This window comes from Typopeltis vanoorti, chromosome 15, assembly GCF_054136105.1.
Source record: "Typopeltis vanoorti isolate ZY-2024b chromosome 15, IOZ_Tvanoo_1.0, whole genome shotgun sequence".
NCBI lineage: Eukaryota > Metazoa > Arthropoda > Arachnida > Uropygi > Thelyphonidae > Typopeltis > Typopeltis vanoorti.
In genome coordinates this window covers 86835200-86854541 of record NC_143563.1, presented here as the reverse complement: position 1 = coordinate 86854541, position 19342 = coordinate 86835200, and the positions used below count along the sequence as shown (strand labels likewise).

The window sequence follows — 19342 nt, the reverse complement described above, 5'->3', positions numbered from 1 at the left end:
CTGGTATTCTGGAGTGCAGTTCCATCAATATGGTACACAGTTTGCAATCTTTTCACCACAATATGCATAACCTTACAATTTGCCACATTAAACTGACAGCTGTTTTTTTTTTTTTTTTTACTCATACTGCCAATCTAAATCATCTTACAATTAACTATTGCTCTACCCAATTTTGCATCATCACCAAACAACTAGCATTTACCCTTGCATCCATTCCTATATCATTAATATATAAATTAAACAGTAGTGGCTCAAGTACAGAGCCTTCTGGCATGCCATTAGTCACAAGCCTTCCACTGGACTCCACTCCTGAATAAACTATCATCTGCTATCTGACCATCAACCACCCTCTTATCCACATCAACTTCATATTTGCTGAAATTTACTTATTAGAATTCTATGCTGCATCCTGTCAGAAGCTTTTGCAAAGTCCAGCAGCATCACTGTATATCCATTACCTTTATCCAACTCAGCTGTTATGTTATAAAAATGTAACATGACCTACTCTTCATGAAACCATGTTGCTGCCCCCATATAGTATCCCATTCCTATCTATCAGTTGATAATTTGCTACTCAATCTTGGAGTCTCCTTTATGCAATAGAACTATTTTGCTCTCTTTCTGCCTGATTGGACAACCCATAGCTGAGACTTAAATAAACAATGAGGTCAAATGCAACGCCAATTCCCTAGCACCTTCTCATAATACTCTGACTGTTATATTATCTAATCCCATATCTGTATTCAAACCAAGGTTCTGTAATAACCTATGCATCTCTTCAATTCATCTATATTTCCATATATTTCCTTGTCTCTCTTTTTACTGAAATATTTCCACCAGGATGATAAACCTTGCAAAGTGCACAATTAGTAATTTAATTATTTTGTCTACTTCAGTTACTTCCTTACATCAGCATTCATCAAAATGATCCTTCCATAAACATTCTTACGTCTGCATGCCGCATATTAAAATAACTCTTTGTCATTGCCTGCACCATTAATTTCCTCTTGTTCTCTGATTTTGCCTTCCTTACCATGCCATACTATTTACCCTTTTGGTATATGTGCTTTTTAATGTTAATATGCCTACCTACCTTTCTCTTAGCATTCCCTACACACATTTCTCTCTTCTGTAGCTCCTGTTTATTATTATTATTATTTGACACCTCCAGGGAGTCCAAGGACTCATCGAGGGAGGGCACCTACTCTACAACTCTGTCTCCACCATTCAATCACCAACTGGCCGCGACTACACCAATGCCATCTACTGCCGACCACCACTGGTATTTCCACAGACAATCACAAACATTCATGTCCACGGCGGGCTTCGAACCTGCAGCCTTTTAGCTAGAGAGCAGATACGCTATCCACTCAGCCAACCAGGCCGGCCAATTTAAACATGTTATTCATCCATTTAACTCCCACACTCCTGACTCTAGATATGCAGCCATTACTTTCTTCAAAGAACTCCTTTACTGACATCCATGTCTCCATCCAACTCTTGCAGTTTCTCATGCCTTGGCATTGTTCTAAGCAATCAAGTTTATCATACAAGCACTGCAATCCTGCAATATCCACCTCTTAATGGAAAACTTCACACATTTAGCCATCTTTCAGGTCAAGACTACATGAACACTCTCACCAATTAGTGATAATGTGGTTACCCTTACAGAAAACTGTAACACCATTCCACATCCCCCATTAAAGGGGATATCAGACAAAATAAACAGAAAATACAACCTTACAGCCACCTTTAAATCTCCAACAAAATTAAAGAACTGAAGGCATTATCTTGATAAAGCATCTCTTATATAAAATTATTAAGTATGTAAATTAATTTCATCAGATTTTTTTTCCCGAAATAATGTTTCAACATTCCTTTCACAGCCTTTGAAAATATCTGCTTCAGTGTTTCCATGGAAACAGCACTCTAACAAGTAAGCGTCTGAGTCAAGAAAGAAATAGGCGAGGACATAACTTAAAGTTAACGTGTACCCTAAATGGAGATCATATCAGAATTCCATAAGAACTAGATGCTTTCAGGCATTAAGTAAAACGAGCCTCAGATACATTTACTAGATATAGAACTCAAATCCTTGGTGCCTTCTACAGACAATCTACTTAGATTGTCTGTAGAATAACTAAGGAATAATTATAAATAAGGTTACTAAGGAATAATTATTCCTTAGCAACTATAAATTCCATTTTCTTCCTTCCAATCTAGTTGAAGTTCTCTATAATTATTACTTGGACCTCCACTCCTTGAGTTCATTTGCAAATGCATAGTATTCACATAATTCTTTGTATCCCCTGGTCAATAGCAGTAACCACCTGTATATTTGGTTATCAACTTCTATCTCAGATGGCCTCAAATGCACTATTTTCACTGACCTACAGTTAAATGCCTACAATCAACAACAATAATCCCCTATTCCTTTCTCTCTATCTTCTCAGAAAATACTATACCAATAACTATATCACTTTCTGTCAGCCAAGTCTCACTAATATCAATAACCTTTATCCAAGAGGAACTAATCTATATCAACTACTCCCCCCCTCTCTCTCTCTTTTGTTCTGAATGCTCATTATGTACATTAGTGTACATAAAGCACAACCAGTTCCCTCCCCTCACCCACCCACCCACACACGGCTATCCCTATGCTTTACACAAGGTGCTATCCAAAAAGTTGGGGGAATATGAATAGTGCATGCAAACCAATTGTAGTGCGACCTTCTGCTCTTATAAATGGTGAGCAGTACCTTTTGTAAATCAGTATGCTAACAGCCAGAAAACTGAGAAGCTGCATTCTTGGGTTATGTGTGTTTTTGTAATATGTTTTAGTGGTTTGGCAATTTTCTTGAACTGAAATGGTCGATTTTAAAGAGGAAAAAATCTACATCAAATTTTGCTTAAACCTAAAAAAAAACTGCTACAGTAACCCACTAAAAACAGCACATCAACTCTTCTGCAGCAATGTTGATTTTTATTATTATTATTTTTATTATTTCATTACATCCGTGGGATTGTCCACAAGGAATTCCTTCTCACCATGGTGAAACTGTCAACAGAAAGTTTTTACTGTAAGGTTTTGAAGAAGCTAAGGGAAAACATTCAGCACAAATGTCCAGGAAAGATGAACAATGACTGGGTTCTCCAACATGCCACCCACACATAACTGATTATTAAAGTCACCCCCCCCCCACCATGACTTCCTCCTGTTCCCCCAAGATGAAATTCTGGCTGGAAGGGCATCGTTCTAACGTGATTGAGGAAATCAAAGCAGAATTGCAAGAAGTCTCCTCAATGCAGTCACACTTGAGGATTTCCAGAGATGAATGGAATCATGGGAAAAACTACTGGGATTCCTGTATATATGCCTAAGGAAACTAGGAATTATGGTATTTATTTATTATTATTATTTTTTTTTTTTGTGGTCAAATTCACCAAACCTTGGGGTAGCACTTGTACTAACTATGGAAACAAACCAGAGGGAAGTGAGAATGTATTAAAACTGTTATCTGTGGACTCACTCAACAGCTTACCCCAACAGATCTAGTTTTCCTGATATTGCACCTCCAATCTCATCTCATTTCATTCAATAACATTTTTCCAGACTCCAAAACACCAAATCCATTCAAGAGTAAACCAACCACCTTATATGACATTTCATCAGTCAAACTTATTCTACATCATTTTTCCTTGCGTTAATATGCATTAACTCATTTGCTATCATGGCCCACCCTCTCAACTCACCTCTGTCATACCATGACAACAGACTTACTATCTTAACTCTCTCATTTCTCTCTTTTGCTAGTTTCAGTGTACTTCTTTCATGCCATCCCTCATACCATACTTACCTCCTTTCAAATCATTCATTCTTGTCAAAACAATCAACTGTCTTGCTTTGCACTTTTGCACCCAGGAATCACAACTTCATCACTTTCTCATCAAACACACCTCTCATACTAGAATCAATGTAAGACTCAATACTTTTTCTTTCTCATTTGGTCAAGCATTCCTTTGTTTTCTTGCACCACTTTCTTTCTGTTCCCTGCTGAACTACTCACCAGAAGCTCACACTTCGTCCAATGCACTCTACATAAGTGCACTATATTCTTCACTACATCAACTCATCATTCTTCATATCTTTCATGCTACCGTTCTTTATTGTCACTGTCACTTTCTCTCAATTCTATCTTCCACTACTCCATCACACACCTTTTTATTGCATATTCTTTTTATTGCTACATCTACAGCTTCAATCTCTTGACCCAACCTGCATTTCTGGCACTCCCTCCCTCTCTACTGTTGCTTTCAAAACAAAGTCTATTCACGTTCAGTAATGAGTATATTTCGAAGACAATGCAATGCACAATGTACTGCAGATTTAATTGCTGGAACAAGGATTCTTTGCACTGCATTGTTCCACTTCAAATTGGAGTCACGTGCCAGCTATGTAACTTACCACACAGAATAATATATTTAAGAACAAAATTAACTTACATCTAATATCACTAAGTTTTTTAAAACAAGAAACAGCTTTCAAAAGCACCACCTACCAGTGTTATTTTCTGGGATTTCTTTTGTTCTATTTCTGGTAATTTCCATTTTTCAATTCCTCACAATTTCTTTTGTTTCTTAAGACTTTTACTCTAAATTCACTATAGTGAACCATGCATTATAACAAATTATGTCTTTGGTCCCAAGGGGTTCACTATAGTGATCATCTACTGCATTAATGAAAGATGGGAAGGGATCAGAAACTGCAATAATCAAATGAAATGCATGTGTGATCCAAAATGATCTGATATACAGAAATTATCACTGTATGTATATACAAGAAACAGTTTGCATAGTGACTTTCTCTATTACTGTAACTGAACGAAGAGCAGTTTTTGCATTATGCACTGTAGATAGCAAATAAGGAGCAAAAAATTATTATTTTTTTAAGATCCAATGTTCTTTTATCACATTTGTCACTAAAATGGTTTAATTCAAAACATTCTCAGATGACCTATGAATTTTAGTAAAGATACTAAATATTAATCAATTACTTACTGCAATTCCACCGGTTTTTTATTTGAATATTTCTTTCTCAAAAAAATGCATTATAAGTGGGTATGTATATACAGTTTATATACATCTATATATAGTTTATGGCATCTCTTTACTGACAATTATGACATCCTTTAGAGAACAAAGACCTGAATTCAAATCCCATTAAGAACACAAGAAAAATTGAGAGCTTCCAAACTAAAGATGAGAATTGTCAGTCCCATACAGCAACAACAGGATTTTTGCTCTGTGGGAGCACAATACAAACTAGGCAAATTGGTCAGATAACATGGCTGCACTAACAGGCACAGTGTAAATACACAAAAAAATGTAACCATCCTTTATTAGGAAAATTAGGATGACAAGAAGCTAAGTTATTTGTCATAACAGGCTATTGGAGCTAATTTATATATAAGTAGCACTTTTGTGAGATATGCAACTATCATTCTTTTTTAAAACAGTTGTAAACCTAAGAAAGTAGTGAAAATAATCATATTTTTGCTGGCATACTGCACTAAACCTACCAAAGGAGGATCTAACTCCAAGTCCGAAGGCATATAATTTGGAATGGCATCTACTAGAAAGCCAGACTACTGCACACCTATATTCTGTACTATAGGTTATCATATAAATAACAAACAAATATATTAAATAAAAAGAGAACCATTTAAAGACCTAGTGTGAACTATGTATTTAATTTTTCATACAAAAATAGATATTAATTGCAACCAAGGACATAATTAAAAATTCATATGGAAACAAATTAAAATATCCCTTTGAAATACTTTAAAATCTTTAGAATTTACTTCTTTCTCATGTTTCTTAATTATATGAAGTAAAAAATAAATAAGTGATTAATATTTCCTTACCTTGTATTGTGATTGCTAAGTTCAAATAATATAGTTGCAAAAAGGGTTTGACCTATGAAAAACAAAGTGAAAATTAAAATTTAAAAAAAAAAAAAAAAAGCCAGAAAATAAAGAAAGGCAACTAAAAATCATTAAAAACATCACAAAATATTTCTATTAGCAAACATCAAAATAAATTCACTTAAACTACCAAACAGTCCTACCAAAGAATCAATCAGAATGGAAGGCAGGGATAGAATAAGGAGCAAACTTTTAGATAATATAAAGACAGTTTTTATTTATTTATTGCATGGAGAGCAGAAGGCATTGCAAATTCTGTGGTGAGTGAAGAAACTGTGAATGAGTTAAGCAGTCTAATGAGCCATATGTAACAGCAGTATCCTCAATGTTTTTTTTTTCCCCTGTAACTTGATGACCATAATAATAACTTATAGGCCCATGAACCAGCCAAGATTAGCTTTCATAACCATAATTTTGGTATAAGGTAATAGTTAAGTCTTATGTCTAAATAGATAGTGCATAAATTGTGTTTTTTTTTCCCTCCATGCCAGTTTGCTTGGTTGCAGGATTAAAATCCAGAGTTTCTGTGAGGGAAAACTCTCTATGAGACTAGCTTAGTCATCATCAACTGAAAAGCCCTCATAATGGTTCTTTGCATCCCTCACAAGATTCAATCCTTCCCAACAGAGGCACCAGAGCTATGGAGGCGAGATCTTATGATAATAATAATGCCCTTACAAGCATAAGGCTATTCTAAAGAAAATTTATTATAACAAACTATTCACCACAACTATCTATTTCTCTAGTACCAACAAATTTTCTATAACGAGAGCAGACTGTAGATAAAAATTTAGGCAATCTCTAAAGGCAAAAACTGAAGCTTTATTCTACTTTACTTTCTGGCGATTACCCCCTAACACACACACTTTTTTTTTTTTTTTCATTTGAATAAATGATTAGATGCTTTTGCAAACTGTTTAGGCTCTACTTTAAAATTTTTTTTTCTTTTTTTCTGTATGCTCTGCAGTCATGATATCTCATTATGTCAGTGATGTGTGTGCAATAAGATTCTTATAGTCATTCCAAAGGGCAAGAAGTTTTCCAACTTTTTTTTGTAAATCACATCCACACATGAAAGGGTGTAAAGCATACACATCAGTGGCATGCATGCATGCAGCAGGGTAAGAGGTTAAGGACAAGAGAAGGAATCTTCTAACATTGTTTTTGAAGAGAAGAACAATGACAGAAAATGAAATTGCAGGAATAAATGTTAGTTCTGAAAGTCTGTTTCTGAATAAAAGTTGGTTCTGAAAGCAGAAAACAAGTAAGAAAGCTAAAAACTGCATAAAACTAGCTAAACTAAAGTCATGAGAAGACTTTGGTAAGAACATAAAAAATAAATATCAGGAAGGAGGTAAAATATTCTGGAGACTGTTGAAAAAAGTCAGAAATGGAAGAAAGAGTGCTGTAAAAGGAATTAGAGATGATAAAGGCAACATGAAAACTGGAAAAAAAGATATTCTTGATGTGTGGAGTAATTATTTTGAAAAATTGCTTTCTTTTTTGCTTTCTTGTTGAGTGTTTATTACAGTAGTAATAAACACTCAACAAGCATGCAATCAGAATATATATCCTTACTTAAAGTAGAAAAAAAAACCCATCAAAAGCCTAAAATGTGGAAAGGCAGCAAAGTAGATGATATTTGACCAGAAATGCTCAAGTACGGAGGTATAAAAGTCTTACAGTGGTGCACTGTATAGTTCAGAAGGCCTGGACAGAAGGATGAATTCCAGATGATTGGAACAGAGCTCTCATAGTACCCATATATAAAAAGGGAAATAAAACTGAATGTGAGAATTACAGAGGTATTTCTCTACTGAGTGTTCCTGGTAAGATTTATGCAAGTATACTCGAGAAAAGGTTGAGAAGGATTGTGGAAGGGAAGCTTCATGAAGAACAAGCTGAATTCTGGCCAAATAGAGGCAATCAGGATCTGATTTTCACTTTACAACAAATAGTTAAGAAATCATGGGAATATAACAAAGATATACATTTACGTTTTGTAGACATGCAAAAGGCACATGACAAGGTGCAAAGAGAAAAGCTATTCAAAATGCTACAGTTATATGGTGCCCATGGGGCATTATATGAAGTAACACTCAGCCTTCATTTGAGTTGTAAGTTAGAAGTGAAAAAAGTACAGGAAGATGGCTTGATGTTAAATCTGGTGACAGATTTAACATCAAGCCATCTTCCTGTACTTGATGTTAAATCTGGTGACAGACAAGGATGTACATTATGGAAAGCAGTATTAAACCCGATATCAAAATTGGAGATGATAATCTCACCTCTTTATAACAGTCATCAGCATAAAGGTATGAAGGTCAGCAATAAAAAGACAAAGACAATGAAAATAGACAGAATCATTGAAAATGTCAACTGTGTTGTGAATGGAGAACCTGTGGAACAAGTGAAACATTTCAGCTAGTTAGGCACGATTTTTACTGAAGATGGTAAATTAAATATAGAAATAGACAACAGAATCAAAAAAAAAACTGGCATGGTAAGAAGTCAACTGAATAAATTTATATGGAATAAAAGAGAAATTAAGTCAAAATACTAAATTAGCTGCATACAAAAAAGTGTTCAAACCAATTTAAACTTATGGATCTGAAAGCTGGGTTAGAAATAAAACACGTGACCAGAAGTCTAGAGACCACAGATGTGAGAGTCCCGAGAAAGATTATGGGTGTGAATAGATGGCATCAATGGCAATATCATATCAAAAACGAGGATATTAGAAAAGAACTTGATATTGTTAGCAGCCAGGAATGTGTTAGCAGAGCTAATCTCAGGTGGTATGTTCACATAAACAGAGTGTGAGAAAAAAGAGAAAAACAAGTGTTCTCTGCCAGGTTGGCAAGAAAAAGACCCAGAGGAAGACTAAGACATAGGTGGACTGATACAGTAAAAGTGCCTTAGAAGATAGAAATATAAGATCTGATAATGTTCTTGAAGTCTTGACAGGTGGTAGCAGATTGATCTGGAGAAAAATTGTTGATAGGAAATTGGTAATGATGTATGTTTTTCATCTAGTACTATCATATCCTGTAAAACCCCTTGATGGTACATGCCAGGAATTTGATGAGGATGATAAATCACATTTGATGCTCTCAAAGCAGCATTGACTAAACCTCCTGTACTGATGCAGCCTGATTTAAGAAAAATCTTAAATTTCTGTAGATGCATCACAGGACTATATTGCAACTGTTATAGAGCAGATGGATAAAGGGAATTTAAGGCTAGTAGCTTATCTTAGTAGGAAGTTTAGTGCTGTAGAAAAGAATTATGTCGTAGAAAGGAAGCCTTAGCAGTAATTTATTCCTTAAGAAAGATGAAATATATACTGTATGGTCAGGATATTTAAGTTAGATCTGATCACAAGCCATTATCCTTTCCGAATAACTTTAAAGATAAGAATCAAAGGATTATCAGATGGGAATTAGAAGTACAATTTAATATGAAGATTTATGTGACTGGAACTAAAATGTTGTAGCAGAACTGAGTCTTGAGCTGCCACAACTGAAGACTCAGTGGAAAACCCAATTAAGAACCCTGAGAAGGCTGCCACTTCTAATGTACATGTTAATCCTGTTTCCTCTACTAGTAGAAACATAATTGAAAAGGAAGAACGGAGTGAAAAATATATAAAGGAAGCTCAACAGCAGGATCCATTTTGGGGGAGGCTTCATTTCAAAGTCAAAGGAGGAGATGTAATCACTGACAGGGTTCCTTTCAATCCCTCTCTTCTTTTTCTTGACTCTATAGATGTTATGTTTATTAAGGTGGAAGATACCAGATCAGTTCAAAACTGATTGTTCCATCTGTAATGATGAAGTGGGTACTAAAACAGCACCATCATCATTGACAGGTCAAGTAGGGTATGCAAAAACTTTGCAAAGAATAGAAGATTGATATTACTGGATAGATTTAGTTAAGGATGTAAAGGATTAAGTCCAATCTTGTCATAGTTGTCAGATAAGAAATTTTTTTTGTTGGTAAGGCTCCCTTACAATAAGTCCTATCCCAGTTTGTTCTTTTCAGCATCTAGCTGCTGATGTTGTGGGTCTTTAACAAACTTGCCAGAAGAAATAAATTACTTTATGTAGTAGTGGATATGCTAAGAAGATATCCTTAAGCTTTTCCAGTAAAAGACCAAAAGGCAGAAGCCTTTGCTAGATGTTTTATAAATGGGATAATCTGTCGATATTGTTGTCCAGAATCTTTGTCGTCAGACAAAGTAATTTTACTTCAGAATTGTTTTCCTACTGATTTTCATTCGTCTGTTGCTAATTCAGGATTTGAGGATATAGATGCATATGACTGATATAGTGGAAACGTTCACTATTTCGTGAAAATTAGTGAATACAATAGAGAGAGAGAGATCTCAGATAAAAGTAGATTAGCTATAAATAAATCTAGAAAGGAAAGGAATTTAGAACTTCATCAGCTTGTTTTATTACAAGATAAGACTGCTGTTAGAAAAAAAAAAGGAAAGTTGGGAGTGGGAGCAACAGGCTCATATAGAATACTGAAGAGACTCTCCTAAGTAGTTTATAAGGTTGAAGATATTAAGTATCCTGACAGGATTAGAGTGGCCTATTCAGATAGATTGAAGAAATATCTTAGTAAATGGACTACTATTATACCCAAGGAAAATTTTAAACAGTTGTTTAGAGAAGGGTTTTTTTACCTAAATCTAGAAGATTCAAGTTTATTCCTGTTAAAAAAATGTGAAAAGGGCAGTTATGTTAATTGCAGTCAAAGGCATAATAATGAGCATCATGATAAAAGGAATCATAGGTGCAATAAATTACAATAAAAATTATGACTTAGACACTTTTTATCAAAGGATTCAAAATATAATCGATGAGTTGAGAAGCATTAATAAGGATCAGGTGGTTTCTATAGGAATCACTTCTGCTGATTCTTAAGGAAAGTTTTGAGGAGGATATACAATTAGACAGTTGTCTTGATGGCAAGCATATGTAAATCAAGATTAAGAGGATAACATTTCCATACCTAGAAGTATGATATCATCATGATCTGTTGAGTCTAATTGTTATGAAATATCTGAAAAGAAATATTTTCTCCAGTCCAGAGTAATAAAAAGGACTTGTAGGTTTTGTCCTTCATAATAGTTTTACTGTTATTGTACCACTTGTCATTTTACTAAGGGTGGGCCTATGTAGGATATCTACTATTTAGTGATATCAGATTATCATACATTAATTTTTTTAGCGATGGCCGATTTTGATTAAATAAATAAACAAAATGCCGGCCTGGTTGGCCAAGTGGTTAGAGTATCTGCTCTCCAGCTAAAAGGCTGTGGGTTTGAATCCTGCCATGGACGTTTGTGATTACCTGTGAAAATACTAGTGGTGGTGGTGTTGTTATAGATGATGGTAGTTGCAGTTGGTGGATTGAGTGGTGGAGTGGGAGATTGTGGAGTAAGTGCCCTCCCTCGATGAGTCTTTGGACTCTCTGGAGGTGTCACGTAATAATAATAATAAAGAAAACTTTTGGATTTTTTATTTATCATGCATGTAAACATTTTCTAAATGTATAAAAAAGCACTATTTCTTGTATGTAGAAATGTTTATATTAGACACCTTTGTATACTTATGGCATGTCGAAAATGGTATGATTGCAATATTTATTTGCAAAAAAGATTCATCTCTAATTTAGTCTTTTTATTCTCCAACATAAACTTGAGAGAAGAAAATACTGAACTTTCCAAAGCCATTTTCACACCATTGAAAAACTGCAGCCTTGCTTACAACAAGCGACTTTCATCTCACAACCATGTTGCTTACTACGTCAGCCAGTAGTGCAAGTGCAGGAAGGTTGTACTTCAGAAGAGGATGTTGAATTAGTGGGTGAGAGAGAATAACAGAACAGCTGTTGTGGTGATTAGAAGAGATGACATTCTAAAAATTTGGAAGTTTAGGGGAGAAATAGTTTTAAAAGAATACTTAAGCCGAAAAGGTGGAAAAGAGCATTTGAGGCAAAACAATTATCCCTAAATTAACGGAAGAATTTTTTTATACGAAGCCAAGCTGTGGCATAGATAGTTTCTCTCGAAGCAACAGTTCCTTTTGATACATTATGCAGCAAATGTATCCTAATTAAGCACTGTAAACCTAAAAGAGATGAGTTCTTTTTGTGTTCAAGTTCAAGGATACAGAAGAAGTTTCCATGAAGAAAAAGGGAACTTCAAGATTATCTGTCATCATCATGCATATCAAGGATTTAGGCCTAGCATGGCCTATTCTAGCCTAAGAAGTCATCGTTGAATTGTTTAAGAGGACGTCCTAGTTTTCTTTTTCCTAATGGCTTGTACTTTAAGGCTTGTTTTGGTAATCTTTCTGTTTTCGTTCTCTGAACGTGTTCCATCTATTTGTGTTTATATTTATCTTAGTATTTCAAGGAAATAAAAAAGGAACTGATATTGCAGAGCAGAAAAGATATGAAAGAAGAAACATTCTTTTTTAAGTAAAGTTGCACACAAATTATTTTCTTGCTTAGAAGAAAAACCAAATAATTTATATTTTAATGCCATTATTGAGAGCAGAGGAAACGGTCTCTTATGAGTTTGAAGTTTGTGCATTCTCATCAAATCCTGTGATTCTGAAGAGAAGAAATCTTGTGAGATGTTTATGTTTGTTGAGTAAGTTTGTGGGCCCTTTTTCTCTTTAGGAGACAAGTTTATTTATAATGCAAATTTGTATATAGTGCATGCAAAACAAACATTTTCCACATTCCACAATATTAATGCAATACCATAAATGTACACTAATATTAATTATTTGTAAATAAAGATTTTATTTTTGAATTTTCTTTGTTTCTCACTCAATCTCTTAACTTATAATAGTAATAATAATAATATCCTAGATCTGAATCTGTAATATTAACCACTCTGGCAGGTCTAACTCTGGTATATAATAACAACCAACGAAAAAGACAGATAATAAACTCAATGGAATGAGAGTTAATGTTTAGGGAAAACATGGTGATGAAGGCACTGCATTGGATATCTATCCGGTTAAGGAAAACACCAACCTGGAATAAAAGTTATTCTCCCACTTTATAATATATATTTAGTACACATATGGATTAGTGCATACAGTAATGGTCATAATAGTTCAGAGGAGATGGGAAAAACAACTGAAAAGATTTAATATTGAGTAAAAAAAATGATAATTAGCCTAAGAATTATATTTATATGAACAGATTCAAGGATGTGGTCTTCAGGGTTTGAGAAGAGAATCATGTCCAACACTATTCATGTACAAATTAAACATCACCAGTCCAAGTATTAATCTATTATCACACACCACTGGTCACCTTCTTGATTATGCTTCACATATACACTACTCTTTGATGTTTATCAGCTATCCTCCCATGTCATCAGCTTATCCATCTAAACCTGCACCAATTTACATAAATATTCTGTGTATATTCTCAAATGCCTTTGCAAAATCCAGTATTATGTTACAATCACTTACATTTAACTAACTGTCATAATTATAGAAATAACTTTAGTTTTAAAATTTTTGTGTTTTTAAGTATTTCATAACATTTTATTAAGATATTTCAATAACAAGTACAGGTTTAAAATAGGCCAAAAAACACACAAGAAACGCAAATGCTAAGAAGAGCACCACAAGCAAGAACAAGAAGGCTAGCCCAGCTAATGAGGTTATTGGAGATATGGAGGTTATTGAAAATGAATTTAACCTCCAAAACAGCAAAATTAAAGCAGATCATCGGAATAACCGACACAAGAATTACAAAAAATCAAGAGGCATTTAAATGTAGGGAAGAAAATAAAATTAAACAGCAAAATAAGAAACAAAGCACAGAAACAAGTAAGTCAGGAAGTAAAGAAAATCAGGTAAGTAACATTGTTTGTAAAAAGAAGGATGTAATTTGGTATGGTGACTATAATAAAACATTCTATTGATGAGCGAGTTAGAACTTCGAGTTTTCTTGGAGCAAAAATTAAGAACATAAAGGAATCATTTCAAAAACAGAAAAGAACTAGCAATAAGTTCAGTATGAGAGAGAGGACACGAAAGGGTTGTTGGAAGAGACGAGTGAAGAAAGTGAAAATTGGCAGTATTTTATCTCGATATGATAAAAATTAATTAAATAGAATGGGAGAATTTAAGTAACCAAATATTGATGGGGAACCAGTAGAATCTCATGAGAAGAATGAAAATGAATTTGAGCTGTTGCAGGACAACTTCCTCAAGCAGTATGTGACAGAAGGAACTCTAGGTCAAAGAGTGGTATATTTGATTATAGTGTCAGAGGGTGCTTCAATTAAAGACAACTATTCTGCCTCTGGTTGGTGACAGTGATCATGCAGTACTCGCTTGAGAAGTGATTAAGTTTATGAATATTCCATTCAGAAAAAGTTACATGCTGAACTACAAAGCAGGAAATTATGACCAACTAAGGAATATACTGAGTTCAGTAGAATATTGACAGTGCATGGGAAGCAATTAAGTAATACTTAAATGATGCAATATCAGAATGTGTCCTGAGAATTTGAAGAATAAATAAGACAGGAGTGAAATGAATGTGCAATCTTATTAAGTGAGAGATTCGTAAGAAAAGGATGATGTGGACGGAATACCGTGTGCATAAGGATGATGTTTGTTATGAAAATTATATAAGCTAATGATTTTATAAATTAAATTTTTTGTATGACATTGTAAATTAATACATGTAATTTATTCTGCACGCTTATGTTTACCTTTCTTCGGCGAAATGATATCGTGATCAGCAAAATAACATCACACGGCTTCTAATTTTGAATGATCAATTATTTGTATTCTACCTTGTAAAAAACTGTTTTCTGCCAAGCCACTGATGATAGTTTGTTATTTTCAAACTGAAATATCTGGCAGTATATTAAATATACTTTTCTTGTGCTGACATGTAGATAATTCTTAATGTTATGGTCAATCTTTATGTCTGTGTTTGTATGTTCATGTGCTTGCTCATCACATTTCTCCTTATATGCTTACCACAACTTTCTCCTACCCCAGCTTCTGTTTAATGTTGCAACTCATCCATTTAATTTCTGCCTGAGTTGTCTTCCTGACTCTAGGTATGGAGTCCACTATGGCTTCTATCTCAAACACGTCTGATCATTCCCCATGACAGCTGACATCTTTTCCTTGCAATCTCATGCCTTGGCACTGATCCAATATATATAAGTTCATTATAATCAGAAGATCCGGAAAATTCTAAATGCTTAGCCACAAGACTGCACGATCATTCTCCCCACTTAGAAGCAAGGTAGCTATGGCAGTTATCTTACAATTTTCTTTTCTACCTTAGTTACAAAGTTATCAAATTCAGTACTATGAAACCCTGAATGGCCTCTATCAAGTTGTTTATTGTGATAACAAATAAAATCATGTTAATAATGCATTTTATGAAATGCAATTGTTAATAAAACAGTTTGTAACTATGTTATAAAATATCACTGACTTTTGGCAACATTTCGTAATGGGGACATAGAAAATGTATGGAGTAGACAGTTTTTCAAGTTCATGAAATGCGCTGTCATCAGATAAAGAAATCATCATTATTTTAGTTTAACAGATAAACTGTATAACAAACTTGACTTCATCTGAAAGTTTTAACTGGCAATTTGAGGTGAGTTCATGGATGAGCAGACATTAGAGACAGCAGTATTGGCAACAACTGTTTGGATATTGTTGTGGTTTCATTATTGTGTAGATTGGAAGAAGAATATGGGCCCCCTTTTAGAGGGAATAGTAAAAGGTTTAAATGAATGGAATCAGAAACCTATACATTTATCTGAATGTAATTCATTTAACATGGTAAATAATTAACTAAAAAGCCTCATTGTTTTAAACAGTAGTATAGTTTGGAAAGAGTGTACCTGATAGCAGTTTAGGTCTAGGTCAGTGGACAAGACTAAAGACAGATTTTATTAGTTGAAACAGACAGAAAGCTGCATTTTCTTCTAATACTACAGAAGGGATAACTTCCATCAGATGAACAAGAAAATCAAGACTTAAGGAGCAGTGATACTCCCAAGGAGCCTCCATAGTTCAGTCTGTATAGACTAAGCCCTTTGGTTGGAAAGACCCGAGTTCAATTCCTGTCCATGACATGAGGAAGCTTTATCTGGTTTCTTTCAACTAAAGGTGAGTTAGCCAGTCTCATATGGAGATAGAGGGTTTTTTCACATGGAAACTTGAGTTTTTCATCCCTCGCAACAGGCAAACCAGCCCCATGAACACACACGGATTACAGATATGAATATTTACAACAATGTGGGAGAGATAGTCCTCACCACATTATCATTACCAGTAGTAAACCATGAGTCACATCACAGTAATCAACCTCCTGGACAGAAATTACACATGAAGATGATTCACCTACATATAAAATCGGTCATAGACAAAACAGTGAGGTTACTTCACCAACAGAATGTAAATAAAGGTCACCTTCTAACCAATCAACAAGATCTCTAATAACCTAAAACCTCCTCATCTGCCACTTAAAAAACAGGTGTCTAAAAGATCAGCTACAGTTGTGGTTTACACTACATAGGACAGACACGCAGATCTAACACTTCAAAGACACTGAGAATGAAAGAAAAACACAAATCAAGGATGGCAGCAGACAAAAATGTCAGTACATTAACAATGGAACACAAAATAAAATGCAATATAAGAATTATTTTAAAAAAGTGCTACTATAGCATAAGTAAGATAAGCAGGAAGTCAGTAAATTTGCTTGAAGAAGAAAGCATATCAAAAGTTATATTTATTTTTTATTTAGAGTGTCTAGCTTTCTTACAGTTATCTCTGTGTTCTCTAAGAGTACAAGCTAACTTATTTGCAGGAACTTTCGATATGCTTTCTTCTTTTCCTTCGCTGCCTCTTTAACTTCTCCTGTGTCTACCATAGAGTTGTGATTTTTCTATCCTTGCACACAACCTCACCACATGCCTCTCTGGCTGAATCAATGTTTTCTACAGGGCTTGCCACTGAATCTCCAAGGTTTGGTTCCTGTTCTCAAACTCTTATTTTTTGTTTGTGTATTTTAGTCTACACTTCACATCTGAGAGCTGCTCAACTTTTATTCACTTTACAACTTTCTTACATTTTCTTCTTTTCAATATGAAATTCAATTTTATCCTGTTCAAGACTAAATGGTGATCACTTTTAATTTCAAATCCTCTGTACACTCTAGTGTCCTGCACCAGGGAAAAAACATCACTATCAACAATAACATAGTCAATGAAATTTTTCTTATTCCTTGCCTCTTCTCTCCATGTTAATTTATGCACATTTTTATGTTGGAACATCACCAGTCCATGTCCTGAGCAGAAATCCAACACATATTTGCCATTATTATTAGCTTTGCTCTTCAATTCTGAATTCAATTGAAAGCATGTGATATAATGTGCACTACTGGCTGCAGGGGAATAGCTCCATCTGCATTAATAGACATTCAAAATAAATTACACTAAAATAATTTAGTTAATTATTTATAAATATAAACTAAAAAAAAAAAAATACAAATTAAGGAACATATGAATGGTGAGTAGTCAGTCAGTATAACTTCCTAAAATTAAGAAAGTTTTAGGCAATCATTTTTGTTTAGGTTTGGATTGTGAATGTGCACTTCACAGCTTTCTTTACAAGTCTTTCCAGAAGAAAACTTTTGTGTAACACTTCGGTTTTGTTCCATTGAATCCTGTGTTTTGTAGATAATATGTAGCTTGCTAAACCTGATTAGTTAGGTTCTTTAAATGAAATGTATTCCTGATGTTTTTGAAGAACATCAGGAACACACAAAATGAAAAATTTATGCAGAACAATCAGTTCTGCACAAAAAAAAAAAAAAAAAAAAAAAAAAACCACTGTGGGTTCGAATCCTGCCGTGAGCATGGATGTTGGCGATTATCTGTGGAAACACTAGTGGATGTGGGCGGTAGATGGCATTGGAGTAGTTGCAGTTAGAATGAACTGTAGAGTAGGTGCCATATAATAATAATAACAACATAAACTGCAAGAGCAGGAGATTCTGTAAACTCCAGGATAAGAAAGAGGAGGATATTTGTCTTTAGGTGAGATAAGAAAGGTATTAAGTTTGCGAAGTTAATCTGTCAGAGTAATTTTTCTACTTTTTCTGAAAGTCTTTTAACATATGGAATTAGCAATTCTGGTAATTTCTTCTTGAGGCTGGTTAGGACGATGGCCATAACCATTAAAGATAAAAGTAGTTCTGATAATAAAGTTCTTTGTTAAGAAGAAAATGTGTAGTACATATTTTATGAGCTCTGTTAACTAAAGATGCAGCCTGCAGCTGATAGTACACATAATATCACACGCTTTCAATTGAACTGTTCTCTCTCTTTTTTTTGTAGTTTTTTGTATACTTGTATTGACAATTAGCCCAAAATTTTACAAATAAAAGATATTTAAACAAGTGATTCTCTTATTAATATTTTATAATGAAAATGAATTCTTTCTCTTACATCTCAATTTTTTAAATAAATTCATTGACTGTTTTCAGTCACCATACTCTCAAGCAATTCATTCTAATAACTCTTTATTGGGAAAAACTTATTAGCCAAGATTGTCATAGTGTCAGATTTGATATTTCAGTCTTAGGGCACTGTTAATGTATCAATCCACACAGATTTGGTTTTCTTCTAGCTCATATCTCCCATCCAGTCATCAGTGCATTTTGCAACCTTTCCTCCTCTATTCTCTTCAAGTAATTATGCCACCTCATATTAGCTCTGCTTACACGTTCTTGATAATAAGTTGTATGATTTTTCCGGTGATTTCATTTACTGCTTCCTCTAATTTTGCCCAGAACTCTCATCTGTGGTGTAGTTAAAAGTGGTTTAAAACCATCTTGTATACTGCTAATTTAGTGTAATGGTTAATTTCTAATTCTATAAATTTATCCAATCTGAATACACACTATACCATTTCTGGTTAGCCTGTTATCTATTTACATATTTAATTTGCCATCTTCAGTCTGGCTCAGTAGTGCTAGACTGCACAAAAAATGACCCAGGTTCGCTTCTAGTTCCTCTAGATGGCAACTAGAGGAACTTTTTCTAAGTTTTTCTTTGACCGGTTCCCAAGTTAGTTGATCTGTGGCATGGGCAAGCATTTTTCATCCCATAAACTTGAAAATTTACATTAAAACCTATACTATTTCAGACAATAAATGTGGTGTTAGAATTAGGGACCACAAGATGGCAGCATTTGTCAGTCACGGCATCTAGTAGCAGCACTAGATGCCGTTAATTATAAAATTAACGATGTTCTTGGGCCAGCTAT

At 34.3% G+C, this 19342-nt stretch overlaps 1 protein-coding gene across 8 annotated transcripts in view; it reads right to left on the bottom strand.

The window, feature by feature from the left end:
• Window positions 1-19342, bottom strand: part of chb (CLIP-associating protein) — a 723643-nt gene that overhangs the window by 56460 nt on the left and 647841 nt on the right. For all 8 annotated transcript variants that reach the window (XM_090405359.1, XM_090405362.1, XM_090405366.1 and 5 more), the window contains one exon: window positions 5925-5976. In XM_090405359.1, the coding sequence (XP_090261485.1) occupies window positions 5925-5976 (52 nt within the window). The remainder of the gene's footprint in view (window positions 1-5924; window positions 5977-19342) is intronic.